At 38.5% G+C, this 17,962-nt stretch overlaps 3 protein-coding genes across 7 annotated transcripts in view; 1 reads left to right on the top strand and 2 right to left on the bottom strand.

Annotated features, from left to right (window-relative positions):
• Positions 1 to 33: 33 nt before the first annotated feature.
• atpsckmt (fATP synthase c subunit lysine N-methyltransferase) lies at positions 34 to 2,407 on the bottom strand. Its single transcript, XM_034199101.1, has 4 exons — positions 1,868 to 2,407; positions 1,106 to 1,243; positions 971 to 1,021; positions 34 to 805 (listed from the first exon to the last, which is right to left on the bottom strand). The coding sequence occupies exons 1-4, from the start codon at positions 2,138 to 2,140 to the stop codon at positions 479 to 481; spliced, it is 789 nt and encodes a 262-aa protein (XP_034054992.1). The 5' UTR covers positions 2,141 to 2,407; the 3' UTR covers positions 34 to 478.
• crispld1b (cysteine-rich secretory protein LCCL domain containing 1b) overlaps positions 1,933 to 17,962 on the top strand; it is a 30,061-nt gene continuing 14,031 nt past the window's right edge. Inside the window, exons 1-2 of one of the 4 annotated variants that reach the window (XM_034199095.1) lie at positions 1,933 to 2,068; positions 5,836 to 6,002. The gene's annotated coding sequence lies outside the window, so the exon portion shown is untranslated. Of the gene's footprint in view, positions 2,069 to 5,827; positions 6,003 to 13,226; positions 13,384 to 17,962 lie in introns of those variants that run through there. The other 3 variants (XM_034199097.1, XM_034199096.1, XM_034199100.1) reach the window with 3 other exon arrangements.
• Positions 2,512 to 16,363, bottom strand: LOC117534847 (neuropilin and tolloid-like protein 1). 2 transcript variants are annotated; one of them, XM_034199092.1, is made up of 10 exons: positions 16,161 to 16,363; positions 15,384 to 15,449; positions 13,444 to 13,578; positions 13,107 to 13,355; positions 7,977 to 8,018; positions 7,693 to 7,820; positions 5,772 to 6,000; positions 5,064 to 5,177; positions 4,832 to 4,976; positions 2,512 to 4,517 (listed from the first exon to the last, which is right to left on the bottom strand). In XM_034199092.1, exons 1-10 carry the CDS (start codon positions 16,186 to 16,188, stop codon positions 3,977 to 3,979), a joined length of 1,677 nt encoding a protein of 558 aa, XP_034054983.1. In that variant the 5' UTR covers positions 16,189 to 16,363; the 3' UTR covers positions 2,512 to 3,976. The 2 variants fall into 2 exon arrangements, with proteins under 2 accessions (XP_034054983.1, XP_034054984.1); XM_034199093.1 differs by having other exon boundaries at positions 4,867 to 4,976; positions 5,842 to 6,000.

The raw sequence follows: 17,962 nt of genomic DNA, 5'->3' as shown, positions 1-17,962 counted from the left end.
TGCAAAAATAATGTTTGTACAATACAAACAAAGTTCAACCAGACAGGGTTGCTTTTATTTTCAATCCACTTGGCAATATTAGATATTTGTCTTTCTCTAAAGGAATTACACTTTCTATAAATAATCAACGTTATGCAATTAAACATTGCAAATAACTTGTACTTTCTCATTAATCATAGTTTATGTTATCTTTAATCCAGCACGTATCAAACATTAAAAGCCCAGTTGATCATTCACCCCAAAAGTGAACATGGGAGTAAATAATCCTGTTATAACTGTAAATAAGATAATAAATACTTTATTGATCCCAATTTGGGAAATCTTTGCATAGACAACTGACCTTGAGTAAGTGTAACCACTCACCAAGGGCAGTGTCAACCAGTCTATTTCCTACTTTGCCCAATATCGTACTCGGACATGTGGTGTAGAGACATAACACTTTGTAGCACTTTCTTTTAATCAGTCCTTCCCAGCATCTTCAGGCCGACCCCACAGTAGAATTGCGTGGATTAAAAAAAAAAAAAAAGAGATTGTCCCAGTGTTGCAGAGCATGATGACATTTTTCAACAAGATAAGAGTTACATTTATGTGGTGAATCTGGTTTATCTTTGGGTTCAGGTGTCGTTTCCCTTGTCATGCCATTTTGCAAGTGTGTTTTAAATGTCTTGGCATCGTACACCCAAACAGTGTCTATGCCCTCTCCGGCGGTGCATTCAGGGACCCAAGTAGGAAAGGGAAAGCGGCATGCCACCACCTTGGCTGTACTCGGTAACTCGCTTGCAAGCTTCACCTCCAGCTGGTCCATCTACAGATACAGACAGCAACAATTAAAATATCAAGTATAAGAATATCAAGAGTCATACAGGGATTTGAAATGTTTATTTGTCAACTCAAATGCAAAGCTTATAGGCGGTAGAGTTATAACTTGGGGTCTTGATAACATTAAAGTAGGGGGAAAATGGGGACTCACCATTTGAGGGACTCCAAATATAACAACATTGGAGTACTGAGCAAAACTGACCTAGAAAAAGAAAGAATGATGCAGTCAAAATAAATGAATTGTGGTGAGTCACAACATAGTATATTTAAATCATGTCTCACTGACCTTCCATAAGTCAGAGATGTGGAAGGAGGTGGAGCGGTGGACTCCCTCTCTAAAGGCCTTGTAGCGAGAATACCCACACCAGCCAGGGGTCAGCTCAAAGCCTGACGCCTTAAAGCCATGCTTAGCTGCTGCTATCACCTGCAAGAGGAAGGAGGGTGAAGGGGAATTCAATACATCACTAACAATATACAGCAACTGCAGCATCAGAAGGATGTAAAGCAAGTATGGTATTCATTTTGAGAGTATTATCTGATGTATCTTGAATTTGCAAGAGGTGGATTTTTTTTGTTATATATATTAAGATTTCACTGGTTTTTAATGTGAAAACAACTAAACATAAACCAGAAAATGTAAGCTTAATATGAACTTTAGGAGAGATATAAATATGTTTAATAGACATATTTTAGGCTAAAATGGCTCTGGAATAAGGAGATTCCTGCTTTTGTTTGTTTAAACATAGTTTTTAAATCATATTAAAATGAATAACATTTGGATTTTGGCCTGACAAAACAAGACATTTAACTACACCAACTTGGATGGACCTTTGTTATTTATACTTTTAATAATTGTCTTGCTTTTATTTGCAGTTGTTTTGCTTCTTTTTGTAGTCTTTATGGCATATGTTCCTGGTTGGTATTGTGGGAGTTACACTTTGTAGGTTATTGCTGGTGAAAATGGGGAGATATTCTTCAGCAGTCATCCATGCTGACTAAATCTCACGTTGCCACAGGTTACCACAGATTAAGACAACAAAGCACTTACTATCCTTCCATCTCCACTCCCTATGTCCACCAGGCGACCTGTTCTGGCTCGCAGCACCCTGAGGACATTCTCCACCTGAGCCGTGGTGGCAGGGACGAACGGGAGGCAGACTTTCCTCAGGGCAGGGGCGACAAACGGAGTCGCTACTGCATACAGGGCGACCAGTGACCCTCCTAACAACCCAGTGACGACGAGACCAAGGTTACTCCTGCTCTTTTTCTCCGTTACCTGTCCTGCTGCTACTGAGTCCAAAAAAAGCTCCTCTTGTGACATGTTGCCAGTTTATTGGAAACGCAGTACGTTTAAATCCGTAACTTTAGCCGCACTTGGACTGTATGAATGACAGCTCGGATTCGCCTTAATGTTAGCTGACCATGCTAGCTACCTAACATACATGTCATATATAAAATATATAATTTGTTGTGTCAAAAGCAAAAAACAAATGATTATTGGCCAAAGAATAAGCTAAAGAGAAAGTCCAACAAGTCTTAAAAGATGACCTGTGCGTCGCTCTAATGAGTCCGATAGAAAGACAAAGATAATCGGACGAAGGTTCCTTTCTGCTTTCGTTCCCTGGTAAGTGCATACATACAAATAATTGCAAATAAATGCATTAAATGACAATGCCATGGTGCCATGCAGTGTAAAGGAAAAAGCTGATGTTTAATTAAATAAATAAATAGAGACAGCCATTTAACCAACATGGATAATTCATCCAGAAATAAAACGGAATTACATTTTGAAAAACAAATACACATGAATGACATCATAAATACTCACAAACAAACACAAATAAATGGCTGACAAATGAATGAATGTATGACATATCAATTTCCACAGGAGCGTTTCTAGAACACTGTGTATATTGGATTTGCAAAACAATATTTTGCAACAGGTTTCCTTTGAGTGTAGACTTCACAGTAGCCTAATGACTAGATAGAATGTTTCCATGAATTGTTGTCCCTGATCATTACAGACTTTTCCTATATGGTTCTAAACATGTTCTTAATTTGGTGGTGCAATTATGTCATCCATGCAAAAAAATGTTCTCATATACAATGCAGTCATTCATATATCCTATTCCAGACTTGAAACAAGGAACACATAATGAAAAAAAGTGAAGTAGTATTTCTATTATAGTACTAGTGTGTGTTTCACAAACTTAAGTCCACTCTATTCATGTTGCAAACTATGTAAAACTTCCGGTTATTCCACTAGAGGACCATAATGCATTATAAGCACAGCATATACAATAATAATAATAAATACTATACATTACCCTTGCAAACAATGGTCAGTGATTGACCATGAAGTATTATAATATTTTGTTAATTATAACATGCTTTATAATATGTTTTGATAACTGTTATAAATAAATAAATATATATATAGAGCAATAGGCAGACAATAAAACATAATAACTATGTTTATAATGCATTATAGACATCTGCATCTTATGTGCTACCGCACTTCCATTTAATTTATTTTTATTTTATTTTATTAGGATCCCCATTAGCTGGTGCATAACAACAGCTAATCTTCCTGGGGTCCACAAATAACATGACATTCGACAGTACATTACAAGACAAGGATACAAATCGTGTACGGCGTCAATTTTCCTTCAAACAGTGACTTTCATATCAACCATCACATACAGCTTATTTTCTGATTCCCCATTTCCTTGGAAAGAAAAATTTAAAAACATTTTTAAAAAAAAGAAGAAAAGAATAATAATAATAGTGATTTTACAAATGTCTCCCTTCGCTTCTTTTAGAGTAAAAACAAACTAAACAAATACAATCCTCATCATAACTGTGAAAGGCTGTGTGTGTGTCTATGTTAGCGAAAGTACCATATTCCTGCATGTGTTTAAAAAACCTATATGAATCGGTGTGCTGCTGTATGCTTACCATAACCTGCCGCTTGTTAATTTACAATCTTTATGGAATCTTTCAATTTGAGGTATGAAAGCCAATAACATTAACAGAAGCTGTGAAGAGGAGCATTAGGTTCTATAAATAAAACTGAAATGCAATTAAATAAAACAAATGTTCCCATCACCATATTACAAATAAAGGTGGCGGGTTCTTTTTTTCCTTTTTTCTTACATTAGAAGTCATTAGACAGTGTACGGTGGACGGTATGGTCCTGCCCTGAAGTGCCATGGTGCATATGATGGTGATACATGCGTTGCTGGCTGGTGGTGGGACCATCATCCATCATAAAGTCCTCGTCCTCTTCTGCCCTGTACCCCTCTGCCCCATCCTGAGAGTAGCTATGCTTCATCATCAGGATGCTCCTGTGTCCTGCGGGTGTGGTATGTTGGGAGAGGTGCGGTGACTGTTGGCTGCCCATCCCTGGAGGCAGTGGTGGTGGCACGAGGCCCCCCCCATCAGCCACTATGGTTGCGTCCCTCATGCTCAGGTTGCTGCGACTACCGTGGACACTGCCATGCATGCTCCCCGGGAAAGAGCCACAATGGTGGTCACGGATGCATTTGGAGGAGGAGCGTCGGAGCTTGTGAAATTTCTCATAGTCCTCGGCCATGGCGGCATCGTTCAGGTCGCCGGAGGGGGTGCGGCGCAGAGTGCAGAGCTCGTAATGAGGAGGCTCAAAACCAGGGTGGAGGAGGGCAGGGTCAAAGTCATCTCTGTTAAGATAGTTAAAGGAAAGAACACACATACACACACACATACACAAGTTAATAGAGTTAATGTTCAGAAAAGCATTACAAACTGATAGTATTTCTCAAAACAGAACAGCAACAGAAATCTGAATATTAAAGCCAGGTTCAAAATGTTGGCTTCTTTTTAAGGGTCAAAGTGCTTTTCTACATAAATAAAAATGTAGGCCACGAATGATTTATCAACAAACCCCTCTGTAAAAATCATTAGAATAGAGATACCTATAAAAACAATCGGTCATAAATATTGAATTTTGAAATAAGATATATGAAAATGTAACCTGCGAATTATGTATTTCTTGCGAGGTTGTTTGACCTGGATGATGACAGAGATGATGAGCAGGATAAGAACCAGGCCACAGGTGACGCCGATAATAGCCATGTTAGTGCCATCCAGTGTGTCCAGAATACTGGCCTGCCTTTTCTCTAGTTAGGAAAATAACATACAAAATAATGACTTTATGTTCAGCTAGAGCCAACATATGCTGTATGGCAGCCATTGTGTCAGGGTACCTTTGCAGTGATTCTCGTCCCATGGGAAAACACAGTTCTGGATACCGTTGCAGACCAGCGTTTGGTTGATGCACATGTTGCTATGGCAAAAGAAAGTTTCTCCTTCACATGGAGCTGAAAAACAGAGGCAGGAGTCATGCTATGGCGCACAGAATATTGAAACAGTCATTTTAAAATATAGATAATTATATTAAATGCTTGGTCACTTGGGGGAAGGACAACAAGCTAAAAGACAACCTATTATAACCATTTACTGAACAATTGCCTATTGATTTAAACAAATTGTAAAAACTGAGCCACATTAATTTGGTTTGGTTAATAAATGAATGCTTGGATCCCTATTTTTCTCGATTCAATAGGCCTTGATCAGATTTTTTTATTCATCCTATTTCATCATTTGTCTTGGAGTAAACATTTATCTTTCAATGTGGGCAAGTGAACATGTATTTAAGTATGGCATTTACATATATTCATATTTGTGATTTGGGCTAAAACACCTTTTCAATAAATTACAAGAATATTCCGGGGTTGCGATGTTTACTGAATTGGAAGATGGAATCGTTCATCGGGCAACCCAACCCCCAAATAATATTGAGATAAGTAACCAAAAACGCCACTGGAGAAGCTACAATTAGATTTTTGTGACCATAGTCAAGCATAGCCGGTGCACCGGTAAAAGAGAGCTTGCAGGTATATAGATTCACTCACGCTCATGGAAAGTTGTAAAGAGGATCCTGAATTTGCTCTTCCTGCTACCCTCATCTGCCCACAGCCTCACCACGCCCACAGAAGACACCAGCATGACATCGTTGGCCACCGTGGAGCAGAACTTATTCTTCAGGTGCTCAACCGAACTGCTGCCGTCGTAGATGGCAACGAAGTTACGCTTGCACTCGTTCGAGTTGTGCATCTCATATTCCAGGAAACGCAAGTAGATCTGTGGGTAAAGAGCTTTGATGTCAGTTACTGCTCCTGTTACCTACAGGTTCTAATAATTTTTTTAAGAAACGTTTTAATCTGATGTTCAAAGAACCTTTTGAGGATGTTTATTATTTCAAATAATGTTTAAGGTTAACTAATTATCATTAAAAGAACGTATTATAAAAAACTTTCTGTCATCTCAGGCCTCAATAACATCTTCAAAGGATGTTTTTTGGACGTTGTTGGGGTAACATATTATAGATGTTCTTTTATAAAACGTTCCCTCAATGTTACATGATAACAAAAGAAGAACATTTTCAAAGCAACATTCTGAAAATGTTTTCAGGAGGTTATTCTTTTTTTATAAAACGTTCCTGTGATGGCAAATATTAACACGGTCATGGTCAACGTCAGATTTATTTGTAGAGCGCTTTAAAAAACAAACTTGTTGCATTTGTTTGAAAGGATGTTTTAAAAAATCTAATGTCACCATAATTTCCTTTTGAAAAAAACAAACATGCACGTAATTCATGATAAGCTGTAAGCAGATATTGCATGTTTGCGGCGGCATGTGTGAGTTCCCAGCTAGACTTTTTTGGTTCTCAAAAAATTCTGAGAATGTTACCATTCATTGTTCTAGGAATGTTTTCAGCGGGAAATTTTTGTTTGGTTCCCAGAATGTTCTTCTGAAAGGTAGGATAACGTTCTTTAAAAACATTCTTAACATTTTTGGTGATAACTTTCTTAAGATGTATGAGCGCATTGAGACAATGAATAGGACGTATAAAAACGAATTTGCATGCCAATATTCACTCACATGCACTTATAATCACACTAAAGGTATGTAGGCCCACAGTATTCATAATGTCATATGCGTAAAATATCAGAAAATAATCACACTTTTTTTCTGACTATAAAGGTTGTGTCTCGTATGTAGGTTCTAACTGTTAGATAAGCTATCTGGCCGTGTGTGGTTTGTGAGGGCTGCGTATAAACAGTGTCCGCTGTTTATGCATAGTGGAGAAAAATCGTTATTGCCCCCTTTAGATTTGAGACCGACAGACATAGAAGACCGGACCGACTGTTACTGCCCGTCCCTGAAACCCCTGTTAGTGTTTGTATGTGTTTGTTTCTACTGTGTGTCTCTCTCTCCCCCCTATTCTAACTTGCAGCTGAACATATTTTAAGAACAGTCCGGCATAATGTTCTAACAATGTTAACAAAAACAGAAGAAGGTTATCACCGAATATTTTAAGAATGTTTTTAGAGAACGTTATCCTACCTTTCAGAAGAAAGAAGAAGAACATTTCCCGCTGAAAACATTCCTAGAACAATGAATGTTACCATTGTCAGAATGTTTTTAGAACCAAACATTTCTAGCTGGGTTATCCCTCATAATTTGTTTTTCCACATTTCTAGCAAAAGCTTTGATGATGGACTGATTTTAAAGAAATATAAGACATTTTAACAACGGCCAATCGACATTTACTCTATTACGTTCATCTAGTGACACCAACATTACCTTGGTCAAATCCTTCGCTTCGTGGTTTATGCTAACACTTACACAAATAAAAACTAGGTTAAGGGCTAAAACTAAATGGAAAAGTTAAATGTTATAAACGAATAAGGGTTATCAAGAAATGATATGTTCCAGCAACACCATCACCAGCACATAGCAAGACCAAAACAGTTCAAGACAGATACGGACCCTAGCTCTTGGTGGAGCCTTGATGAACCACCTGCAGTCTACAGCCTCAGTCTGCAGCGCTCGGCTCTCCCCGGCTATCTGGCCTGATTCTACAAAGCCTTCTGGACCGCTCAGCTCAAACTCACAAACTGTGGAATACAATATTTAAAGTAATGTTAGTTTTAAGGCCTCAAAAATAAGGACTCAATCACAAAAAAATTATGCATTTGTATGAACTTATAGTAAGCAGTATCTATTAAAGCTCTAATTATATAGTGACTTAATAATACAAGTAAAATCCTTACATGGCAGAGCTGGCAGTTCCCCAGCTCCAGTGAACTCTGGATCTAAAAGCAGAAGATAAACGTGTTAGAAATAAAGGAATATTTGGGACATTAATGGAAGTCTTTGAACAGTTAGGGGCAACCTTTAGAAAAAGAGTTGCATGGAAAAAATTGAAACAATTTCACACATTACCTCAAAATGCTTTTTTGATGTATAACGTAATGTCCCAAATCAAACGTATTACTAATTTATTGTTGTTTTAATTTTTAAACTACACATTGGAGAAACGTTTCATTCAATTAATAATGTATATTTTATCCACATTCGTAGTACAATTAAACCTGATTGAGAATTACCATGTAGATATAATCCATTTATTCCATTTGTTATCTCAAATTTGTATTTGCAATATGTGCCATGCAACGAATAGTATCTAAGAATAGACCAAAAAAAAAGAATACACAAAACAAAAACTGATAAATATAAAAGACATATTGCAGAACAAAATAAAAACATCTGGCCAAGCTTTACATAATCTATGTACCAGTACATTCCCTCTGCCCTCATTTAAACTCCCCCGATGCCCTTCTTTGAAAAGAAAAACACACACTTGACCTCGGACAGGCAAGAGAAATTGTTTTAAACCTTTGTGCTGATTAATGTACTTGCTAGGTGGATTATAAACCTTGATATACAGGTTTAGTCCAGGACAGATTAGGCCCTGCCAGCAGTGACAACCTGGTAAAAATAAAATTCTACTCTCTTTATTTTGTTTTCTAAATTATTCTGGAAGTACAGTTTGAATACACCTAAAAATAGTCAATAATATGACATATACAATTGGAACAAAAACAATTGTTTTAAAGGATGCAGCAGGGCTGGAAGAAGAATATGTATTGTTGTATGTGATATTTTGTCATATCTTGAATTGTTTTCAATAGTAACTAAGCAAATGTGTCAGTCAGTAGGTATAATCTAAGAAAGAAAACAGGTGATGGAGTCCACTGAGGCTCACATCAAGGACTTTTATTAATCCCCACATGTTTTTTACCCCTGACTCTGCTCCAGGCTTGTCCAGATTATTCCCATTCATGCCTCTGTGTGCGTGTGCGTGCGTGTGTTAGGGCTGTACCCGAATATTCGACTATTCGTTCGTTGGCCAACTATTCAGGTTTCAATTTCATTATTCGGATATTCGTTTTTTTATTTTTTTCAAAAAAATTAAAAAAAATTCCCTAAATGTATGCCATCAATAAAGGCGAATTGCCATATTCTTATACTATATTTATACTTTTGAATTGCACTGTTAAAATGCGGAAATATATACAATCTCAGCCTGTGACATCGCGTTCACTCACAGTCACGAACGCAAACGGCACGCTTCACCTCGCTTCACCTCGTTTCACACACCTGAACACAAAATGCCGAAGACTTCAGCTGTGTGGGACCATTTTAAAAATTGGACGACGGTAAGAAGAAGGCAGTGTGCCAAATATGCTACAAGAAACTGGCCTACCACGGTGGCACAACAACTCTGAAAAGTCACCGGATGCTGTAAGTACTAGCCTAGCTTAGCTTAGCTGTTGTCAAATTGCCATGATGAAGCTGCTTTATCCGCCGTTTAAACAGTAACGTTACACATGATAAAATCGTGCTCTTACTTTGCTTGGAAAATAGTTGCAAGCAAGCAACCGAATTGTTTTTTATATTAGTTTTTCAATTGTATCCGAATAGTGAAAATAATAGGAGCAATGTGGGAACATCTGGGGCTAAGGCAATTATTGGCATACAGTTCGTTCATTTATTTTTCGTTCTTCATTTATTTAAATACTGTTTACTGTATCAGTAACAAGTATTACACAGTTAGGCCTACTGTTACGGCTATGTTATTAAAAGTATTGTTGTTATAACAGAAATATGTGTTTTGTATCTTCAGGTTGTAAAACGTTATAGACGGAATTTGGAACCAGATTTGGTCCCCGGGCGCTGCACTGCGGCTGGGTTACATGCAGAGGACACATTTAGTTGTAATGTATGCGAGTACTGAGACAATACATAAATATAAATCGTAATAGTATGCTCTTTCTGCGCTTCTGCTTAACAGCGTGTTGTCAGGTGTCTCGGAGCGTATTGTGAAAAAAAGTGGAAAAAAAATGTTTTATTAAAAAAAAAAAAAATCTCTCCGCATCGAATATTCGAATATTCGGTGCTGATTACTACCGAATATCCGGAGCCCGAAAAATGGTATTCGGGACAGCCCTAGTGTGTGTGTGCGTGTGCGTGTGCGTGTGCGTGTGCGTGTGTGTGTGTGTGTGTGTGTGTGTGTGTGTGGTGTGTGTGTGTGTGTGAGTGTGTGTGTGTGTGTGTGTGTGTGTGTGTGTGTGTGTGTGTGTGTGTGTGTGTGTGTGTGTGTGTGTGTGTGTGTGTGTTTGTGTGTGTGTGTGTGTGTGTGTGGTGTGTGTGTGTGGCAATAATGCATTCCCAGAGGATTTATACCCAATATGAGAAAAACATGTACGATCAGATGAAGGCGCAATATAGGATGGTTTGTGTTAATCCTCCCTTAATATAATTCAGCTATAAAGTATGTGGCACAAACCAGAACATTGTGGATTAAAACAACATGTATACTAAACTAACGTGGAATCATATCAAATGGTGTGAACCAAAACCAGACGCCAACAGATGAAACAATTGCAGGCCAAAACAATGAACTGAAAGAAGCTAGCATGCTCCAAACTGCATTTAGATTAAATTAAATGTGTGACTACATTACTACAAAGAAACCTTTCACGGTGATCCATTGTTCGAAACTACTTCACATACAAGGAGGAAAATATTCTGGACAGATATCAAAGATACTCTCTGAAGTTTAGTTTACCTCTCACAACATACATTAATTTACAAAAACTTCACAACATACATTTAAGTTTGGCTTAAATTCTTGTAAACTCACAAAAGTCAGCATAAACAAGAAGAAGCATGCATTAACAATACAGTCTCTGCTAAAAGCAAGACACTGTTTGTGACTGCATTGTGTAACTATAATTTACAGTGCCACTGAAAGGTGATATTTGTACTTCTCTTGTGCACACAATGCAATGCAATGCCCCTTTCAAATACTACAGTCCTAAATAATGTGTGTAAGCATGTGTATATATGGAATGATGTAATTCTCTCCTGCCAGTAATGAGTAGAATCAGATGGGAGATTAGCACATGGCAATGGGGACTCATTACGTAAACGGATAGAAATCAGCTTCTCCTGATCTGCCAATAATGAAACAAATCTTCTTAAAGGGGAAATAGTATTTGCTTAAGATTTTCAGCTTCCGAAAATATAAATACTTATTTATGATTATAATTTTATAAACACTGGAATGTAAGATGACCTGTAAATTGTGTGAAAAGAATGAGGAAAGTGTGTATGATATTTGCCGAACAATAGCACTGAGTCCCAACATGCACAGACAAACAATATCATTACCAAACAACTTAAAAAGGGAGAGTGCATGGAAAGGACACCCTGGCTAACACTGGAAGAGTCCTTGCCGAACAAAAAAGATAACGAATAACGTCTCAAGAAAGAAAATAACAAAACAAACAAAGAAATAAATAAACATACGGGTATAGCAGGATGGACAGAGGGATGCAGATTCATCTTTGCCCCCCCTCCCCATTCCATCAGTGTAGGTGGCCTATAAAATCTGCTGCTAATGAAGCCTCTGCCTTAGACTCCCTTAAGCTGCTACTGCGGCTCAGCACTGACAAGCTGTATTCCCCTGAAGACAAGCTTTCATTATCGTGTGTGTGTGTGTGTGTGTGTGTGTGTGTGTGTGTGTGTGTGTGTGTGTGTGTGTGTGTGTGTGTGTGTGTGTGTGTGTGTGTGTGTGTGAGAGAATAAATGCTCCACTCCTCTTCCCTGATCAGCTGCAGCTGGTGTGCTTGCACTACAAATGGAAATGGAGGAACATCCCCAGCAGCCAACAGACCACTTTTAAAGTTGCAATCCCTACGCACAATTTAAAAAAATTCCAACAACCTTTAATACAATTTAATGATAACAGGCTAAGTGTCCAGTGTCCATCGGTGTCAATGTCTGTTTTCATGGGACTGAAAGGGAAGATCTGTGTCAAAGAGGTTGCAGCCAACAACGTCAAACTTATAGCAGGGTGGTCAATTGGGAGAGCACGCCAAATAAGGAGTGGAAGGCTTAGAGCAGTATTAATACGCAAAACATGAACCCTGCCAGCCAGACAGAGCGCCAGCTGGCATGATATAAAAACAACAATAAAGCAGACAAACAAAATAAATAAAAAAACAGAATAATATAATCAATTATTTTCCACTTTGTTCCCCACTGTGACCTGACTAGGATGTCCTCCCATGAAAAATCATTAATTTGAGAAAATCCTGTTATTCTGCAGATTACCACTGTTGTCCTTCGTAACCATGAAAATGAAGCCCCTTTAAGCCTAACAAAGTAATTATACCCAAACTATGATGTTTTCCAAAAATGCATCCCTGTGAGGGAGGGGCCATTCGGTGTGACTGTTAACCTGGACGGATTGTCTTCCATGCTAGGGGAATCCATTGATGTTGAACATAGACCCGTCTCGTCAACAAGGCTTTTTGGGGGTGATTTTTCGTGGCCATGAACATTCATAGATACGCAACCAATGTTCATTAAACAAAGTTTATCATTTGCTAACTTTCTTCAGAAAATATACGCATTGAGCTTTTGCCGAGATAATTTACCAACTAAGTCATCATGATTGTTAGTTGAGATTCACATTTTACTATCAACAAGTCAAACTATTAAAGAGTGTTTAAGACACACAGTTGGTGAAGGGATAAGAACAAGGGCTCGCTAACGCCCTAATACTAACACATGCTAACTGCTATCAATCACAAAAACCACTGCATCCCTAGCATGATGGGAATATACTAAATGACTCAATTTAAAGAGTTTTCATAACATAAATTAACGCTTTGTACTATCCACCCTCATTCATTTCAATAAGAACACTTAGATAAAGTGCCACAGGTGTCAATGCTAAACTTTTGCCGCAATGGGCCTCACCTGGCAACACTTTTACGTATAAGCGTGCATTCCTGTTAGTTCTGTTAACCTTATCACCCATCACTCACCTTGTGTGAAGTTATAATGGGCAGAGAAACCCATGGCCTCCAGTTCCCCATCAGCCACAAACTTGATGTACAGGTACCTCCCACTGGAGCGGACATATGAAGGGCTTTCCGGCCCACAGAAGCGCCCGAGGATTGGAGAGAACACGAATGGCCCATCCCGTACCTCGATGTGGTCGAATTTACACTCCCAGGATGGCTCGATTGAATACTTCTCATCGAAAAACAAGTCGATGCACTGTCGTGGAGAGGCTTGAGAAAGAAGAGGGGTTGAGAAAAAGTGAGATAAAGATGGGACTGTCGGAAATGTAGCCTTAAAAAACAAAGATGGAAGTCTCACCTTCAATAATATAGACACATTCTCTCTCAGGAGGGTATTTCTCTGGGTAGTTGGGTGAGGTGAAATACCCTCCCTCAGACTCTTTTATCCAGGTCCCACACTGCCCAGCTGGTGTCACACCCGAGTTGTTCTTCACTGCAAACACAAGAAAGAAGTGAAAAGACAGCAGGCAGACGAAAGTGTTTAGCACACCACTACTTTATATTTGTCATAATGTATCTTCTTTTAAAGATCTTGTAGTGCAATAGGGTTTTTTAATTGATGGTAAACTGGATTTTAGTCCAGTGGCAAACCTCCACTGGTTGCAAAGAAGAGTAGCCTGATTGTATAAAAGTCTATGATAAATTCACCAGTTTTCCCACTGCGGTCAAGCCAGTCAAGCCAGCCCGCACGTGATATTGCGGTGCGCGAATATCCTATGCATTACGGTAGAGTCCTGGAAACACTGCCTTCAAAATAAAAGCACTTACTCGGTCAATAACATATACACCAAAATAAGATACCAAACATATTAAATTAAGAAATATGTACTATATAATGTGATCAATAATTATTTAAAACAAACTACGTTTAACTACCACATTATAAATGAGTGAATGTAAAACTTAAGGAGTTTCAAAATAAAAGACCTTTGAAATATCTATTGTATGAGCTATCATCCCTTTGTTTTTAGATGAGAAAAAAACAAAAACTGTCCAGTATCAAAGACTCATCTCACTCCAGGGTGATAGCAGAACATCCCATCTAGTCACTTAGAAAAAATCAGGACATTCTGATGTATAGTTTCAAAATAAAAGACCTTTGAAGTCTCATATATGAGCTATCATCCCTCTGTGTTTAGATGAGAATAAAACAAAAACTGTCCAGTATCAAAGACTTATTTCACTTCAGGGTGATAGCAGGACACCCCATCCAGTCACTCAAAAAAAATCAGGACATTCTGATGTACAGTTTCAAAATAAAAGACCTTTGAAGTCTCATATATAAACTAGCATCCCTCTGTGTTTAGATGAGAATAAAACAAAAACTGTCCAGTATCAAAGACTCATTTCACTTCAGGGTGATAGCAGGACACCCCATCTAGTCACTTAGAAAAAATCAGGACATTCTGATATACATTTTCAAAATAAAAGACCTTTGAAGTATCTATTGTATGAGCTATCATCCCTCTGTGTTTAGATGAGAATAAAACAAAATCTGTACAGTATCAAAGACTCATTTCACTTCAGGGTGATAGCAGGACACCCCATCTAGTCACTTAGAAAAAATCAGGACATTCTGATATACAGTTTCAAAATAAAAGACCTTTGAAGTATCTATTGTATGAGCTATCATCCCTCTGTGTTTAGATGAGAATAAAACAAAATCTGTACAGTATCAAAGACTCATTTCACTTCAGGGTGATAGCAGGACACCCCATCTAGTCACTCAGAAAAAATCAGGACATTCTGATGTAGAGTTTCAAAATAAAAGACCTTTGAAATCTCTATTGTATGAGCTATCATCCCTGTTTTTAGATGAGAATAAAACAAAATCTGTCCAGTATCAAAGACTCCTTACAGAGCCCCTCCTCCAACACACACGAACGCGCACACGACCAATGAGGGCACGAGATAAGTTTGTGCACAGATGGAAGGCTGACAGGCAGGTAGGCCATCCAGTTACTTTAGCCGGGCCGGCTAAAATGATTGGTTGTGTTTTTTTACAGTACCACGGCTTCCACAGATGACATTTTTTTATGGATTTGTTGTCAAAGCACTTAAGATATTCATTGCTATCGGGATGTTAAGAGCATTCCATGGAATATAACAAAAAGTGTATCTCGAGCCGGTTTCTCAAACGTACCTACCCACCTTTAAGGAGCGTTAGCAGAAAATAGGCCTTTGAATGGTGAATAGTAGGCTACAGAACGATCGGTGTGTCAGGGTGATATAGGCTACCTTGAGTTTTTGTTTTGGTAGCTGAGGCCCCCGGAAGCTCACGTGAGAGGAGACTTGCTGCCAAAGCTGTCAGAAAACAAGAGATTACAAATAAAGTTGCAATGTGTCAGAAATGCACTTAAATGTCCAGTTGTTATAAATACAAAGTGTTTACAACAGAGCAGTTATAACCAGAGGTGGGAGAAGTACTCAGATCTTGTACTTAAAGTAGCACTATACCAGAGTGTAGGAATACTCTGTTTCAAGTAAAGCCCTGCAATCAAAATGTTACTCAAGTAAAAGTAGAAAAGTATTGGCATCAAAATATACTTAATGTACCAAAAATGAAAGTAGGCTACTCTGTATGCAGATTGGCCCATTTCTGAATATTATATCATTCAATTATAATTATTGACGTGGTTATCAAAGCTGGTAAATGTGCAGCTAGTTGTAGTGACTTTGTATACTGCAGGGTAACTTTTGGTTTAGTTGATTTTATTTCACATTATTCATCAAAATCTGCAAAGTAGGCTAACTAAAGGTAGGCTATACAATAAATGTAGTGGAGTAAAAGTGCACAATTAACCTCTGAATTGTAGTGGGGTAGAAGTAAAAAGTAGTATACAATTGAAACACTCAAGTAAAATTACCTCAAACTTGTAGTTAAGTAGGTTACTTTACACCACTGGTTATAACACACAAAACGCAACCAATCGTGTTGAAGTATTTGAGGCACAACATATGATGCAAATATAGCCCAAATAACAGGTTTTGAAACGTGTGCAGCTGTAAACTTACCGATGTGCAGCAGAAGTTTGTGCACCATTGCTGTTCCCTGAGGATGAGCAGCTCTGTTACAAATGTTTCCATTAAATAAAGTTGATCAAACGTCCATTCTTTGGGGAAAAATATCCCTCAGTCCGTCGTCCATCAGCTCCTCACAATATGCGCATAATCCGAGAGCCAAGAGTTCGACATTTCCATCTCTGTCATTCTCCCCGAGAGCTCAAAGGATTATTCCCCCGTCCACTCCGCCACAAACCTTCATGATTTTCGCTCCACCTTTAGGACGCAGTCGCATAATCTTCTCAAAACATATACGCTCATTGACAATGCTGCGAGTGCGACCCGCAGTGCGTGTGCACGTGCGTATATCCTCCAGTATTCTTTGCCTGTTTTGCCTTTCTCTGTGTCTGGCATTCTCTCCCTGTCTTATTTCTCTCCTTTGCCATTGTGATCTGAAATACATCCCATTAATCAATAATATCCATAGAATTATGTGGAAAGATTTATTAAATTGCTATGAATATTTGAGTTTAAATTCATTGCCATCTTCTAAACACAGACCATGGAAATTAGCTCCATAGGTTACTCACATTACAATACTAGTTATTGAGCAATGTTTGCAAGAAGAGCGCAAAGCTGCAGCCACTGCACAACCTTGTTGCTGCTAAAATATGGGATTAGTTTTGTTTCATAAAGATAAAGCAACACTTTCTCAGAATCAAGCAAAACTAAGAGTTTAATAGAAAAAAACGGAGTCAAGCTAAATAAATGTAATTTAAAAAATAAAACTATAAGTTGCAAAGAAATCATTTGTGTAATCATGTAAACTATAAGTCTTTTTTTTCTTCTTTGTTTTAACATGTCTTTTTGTTTGCAGTTCTCTTTGCCTCTTTCTCAATGATCAGACTTTTGCTCTCGCTGCATCTCTTCTCGTTTGCTCTCCCTCATTTTTTGTTTTTCGATTTTGACACAAACGTCCCAGGTGGGTGGGACTTTCAGGGGTGCGTCCCCATTGGTTACTCCATTTTTGAGTGACAGCCCAGTTCTCCAGCGATTGTACACGCTGGAGAGGGTGCGGGCCGTATCTCCATGTAAATCCTATCGGAATCGGATCCATCAGGCTAAACTAACCTGTAGCTGCTCCGTCCACACTCACAACAACGTCATACATACATAAATAAAGCAGCGACTGTATTCGCCATGACACAGACAGTCTGTGGTTTGTACATGTTTAACTTTTGTCCAGTTTCTGAACAGATATGAGGAGCTGTGAGCTCTGAGTGTGTGCTAACGGCTAATGTGTTGGGACATATTTGGCTCTGTCCAATCACAAACAAGAAGTGTTCTCCCTAAAGGAATACCCTTTCCGTCCAATGTGAAATGCTGTGGTGTTTTGTGAAATGCTGTTGTGTTTTCTGAAATGCTGTTGTGTTTTGTGAAATGCTGCTGCGTTTTGTGAAATGCTGTGGTGTTTTGTGAAATGCTGTGGTGTTTTCTGAAATGCTGTGGCGTTTTGTGAAATGCTGTGGCGTTTTGTGAAATGCTGCGGCGTTTTGTGAAATGCTGTGGTGTTTTCTGAAATGCTGTGGCGTTTTGTGAAATGCTGCGGCGTTTTGTGAAATGCTGTTGTGTTTTGTGAAATGCTGTTGTGTTTTCTGAAATGCTGTGGCGTTTTGTGAAATGCTGTGGTGTCTTGCACTTCAGGGCCACCGTATATTACAGCGTAATATAAGTACATAACGATTGATCTGTACATTAGCATAATGACTTGCTAGCTGCTAGCTGCTAACTGCCGCCTCGTTAATATCAAATCC

The sequence above is a fragment of the Gymnodraco acuticeps genome, unplaced genomic scaffold (genome assembly GCF_902827175.1).
Source record: "Gymnodraco acuticeps unplaced genomic scaffold, fGymAcu1.1, whole genome shotgun sequence".
Taxonomy (NCBI): Eukaryota; Metazoa; Chordata; class Actinopteri; order Perciformes; family Bathydraconidae; genus Gymnodraco; species Gymnodraco acuticeps.
Note: the sequence above shows the minus strand (reverse complement) of the source record. Positions and strands in the feature narration are given on the sequence as shown.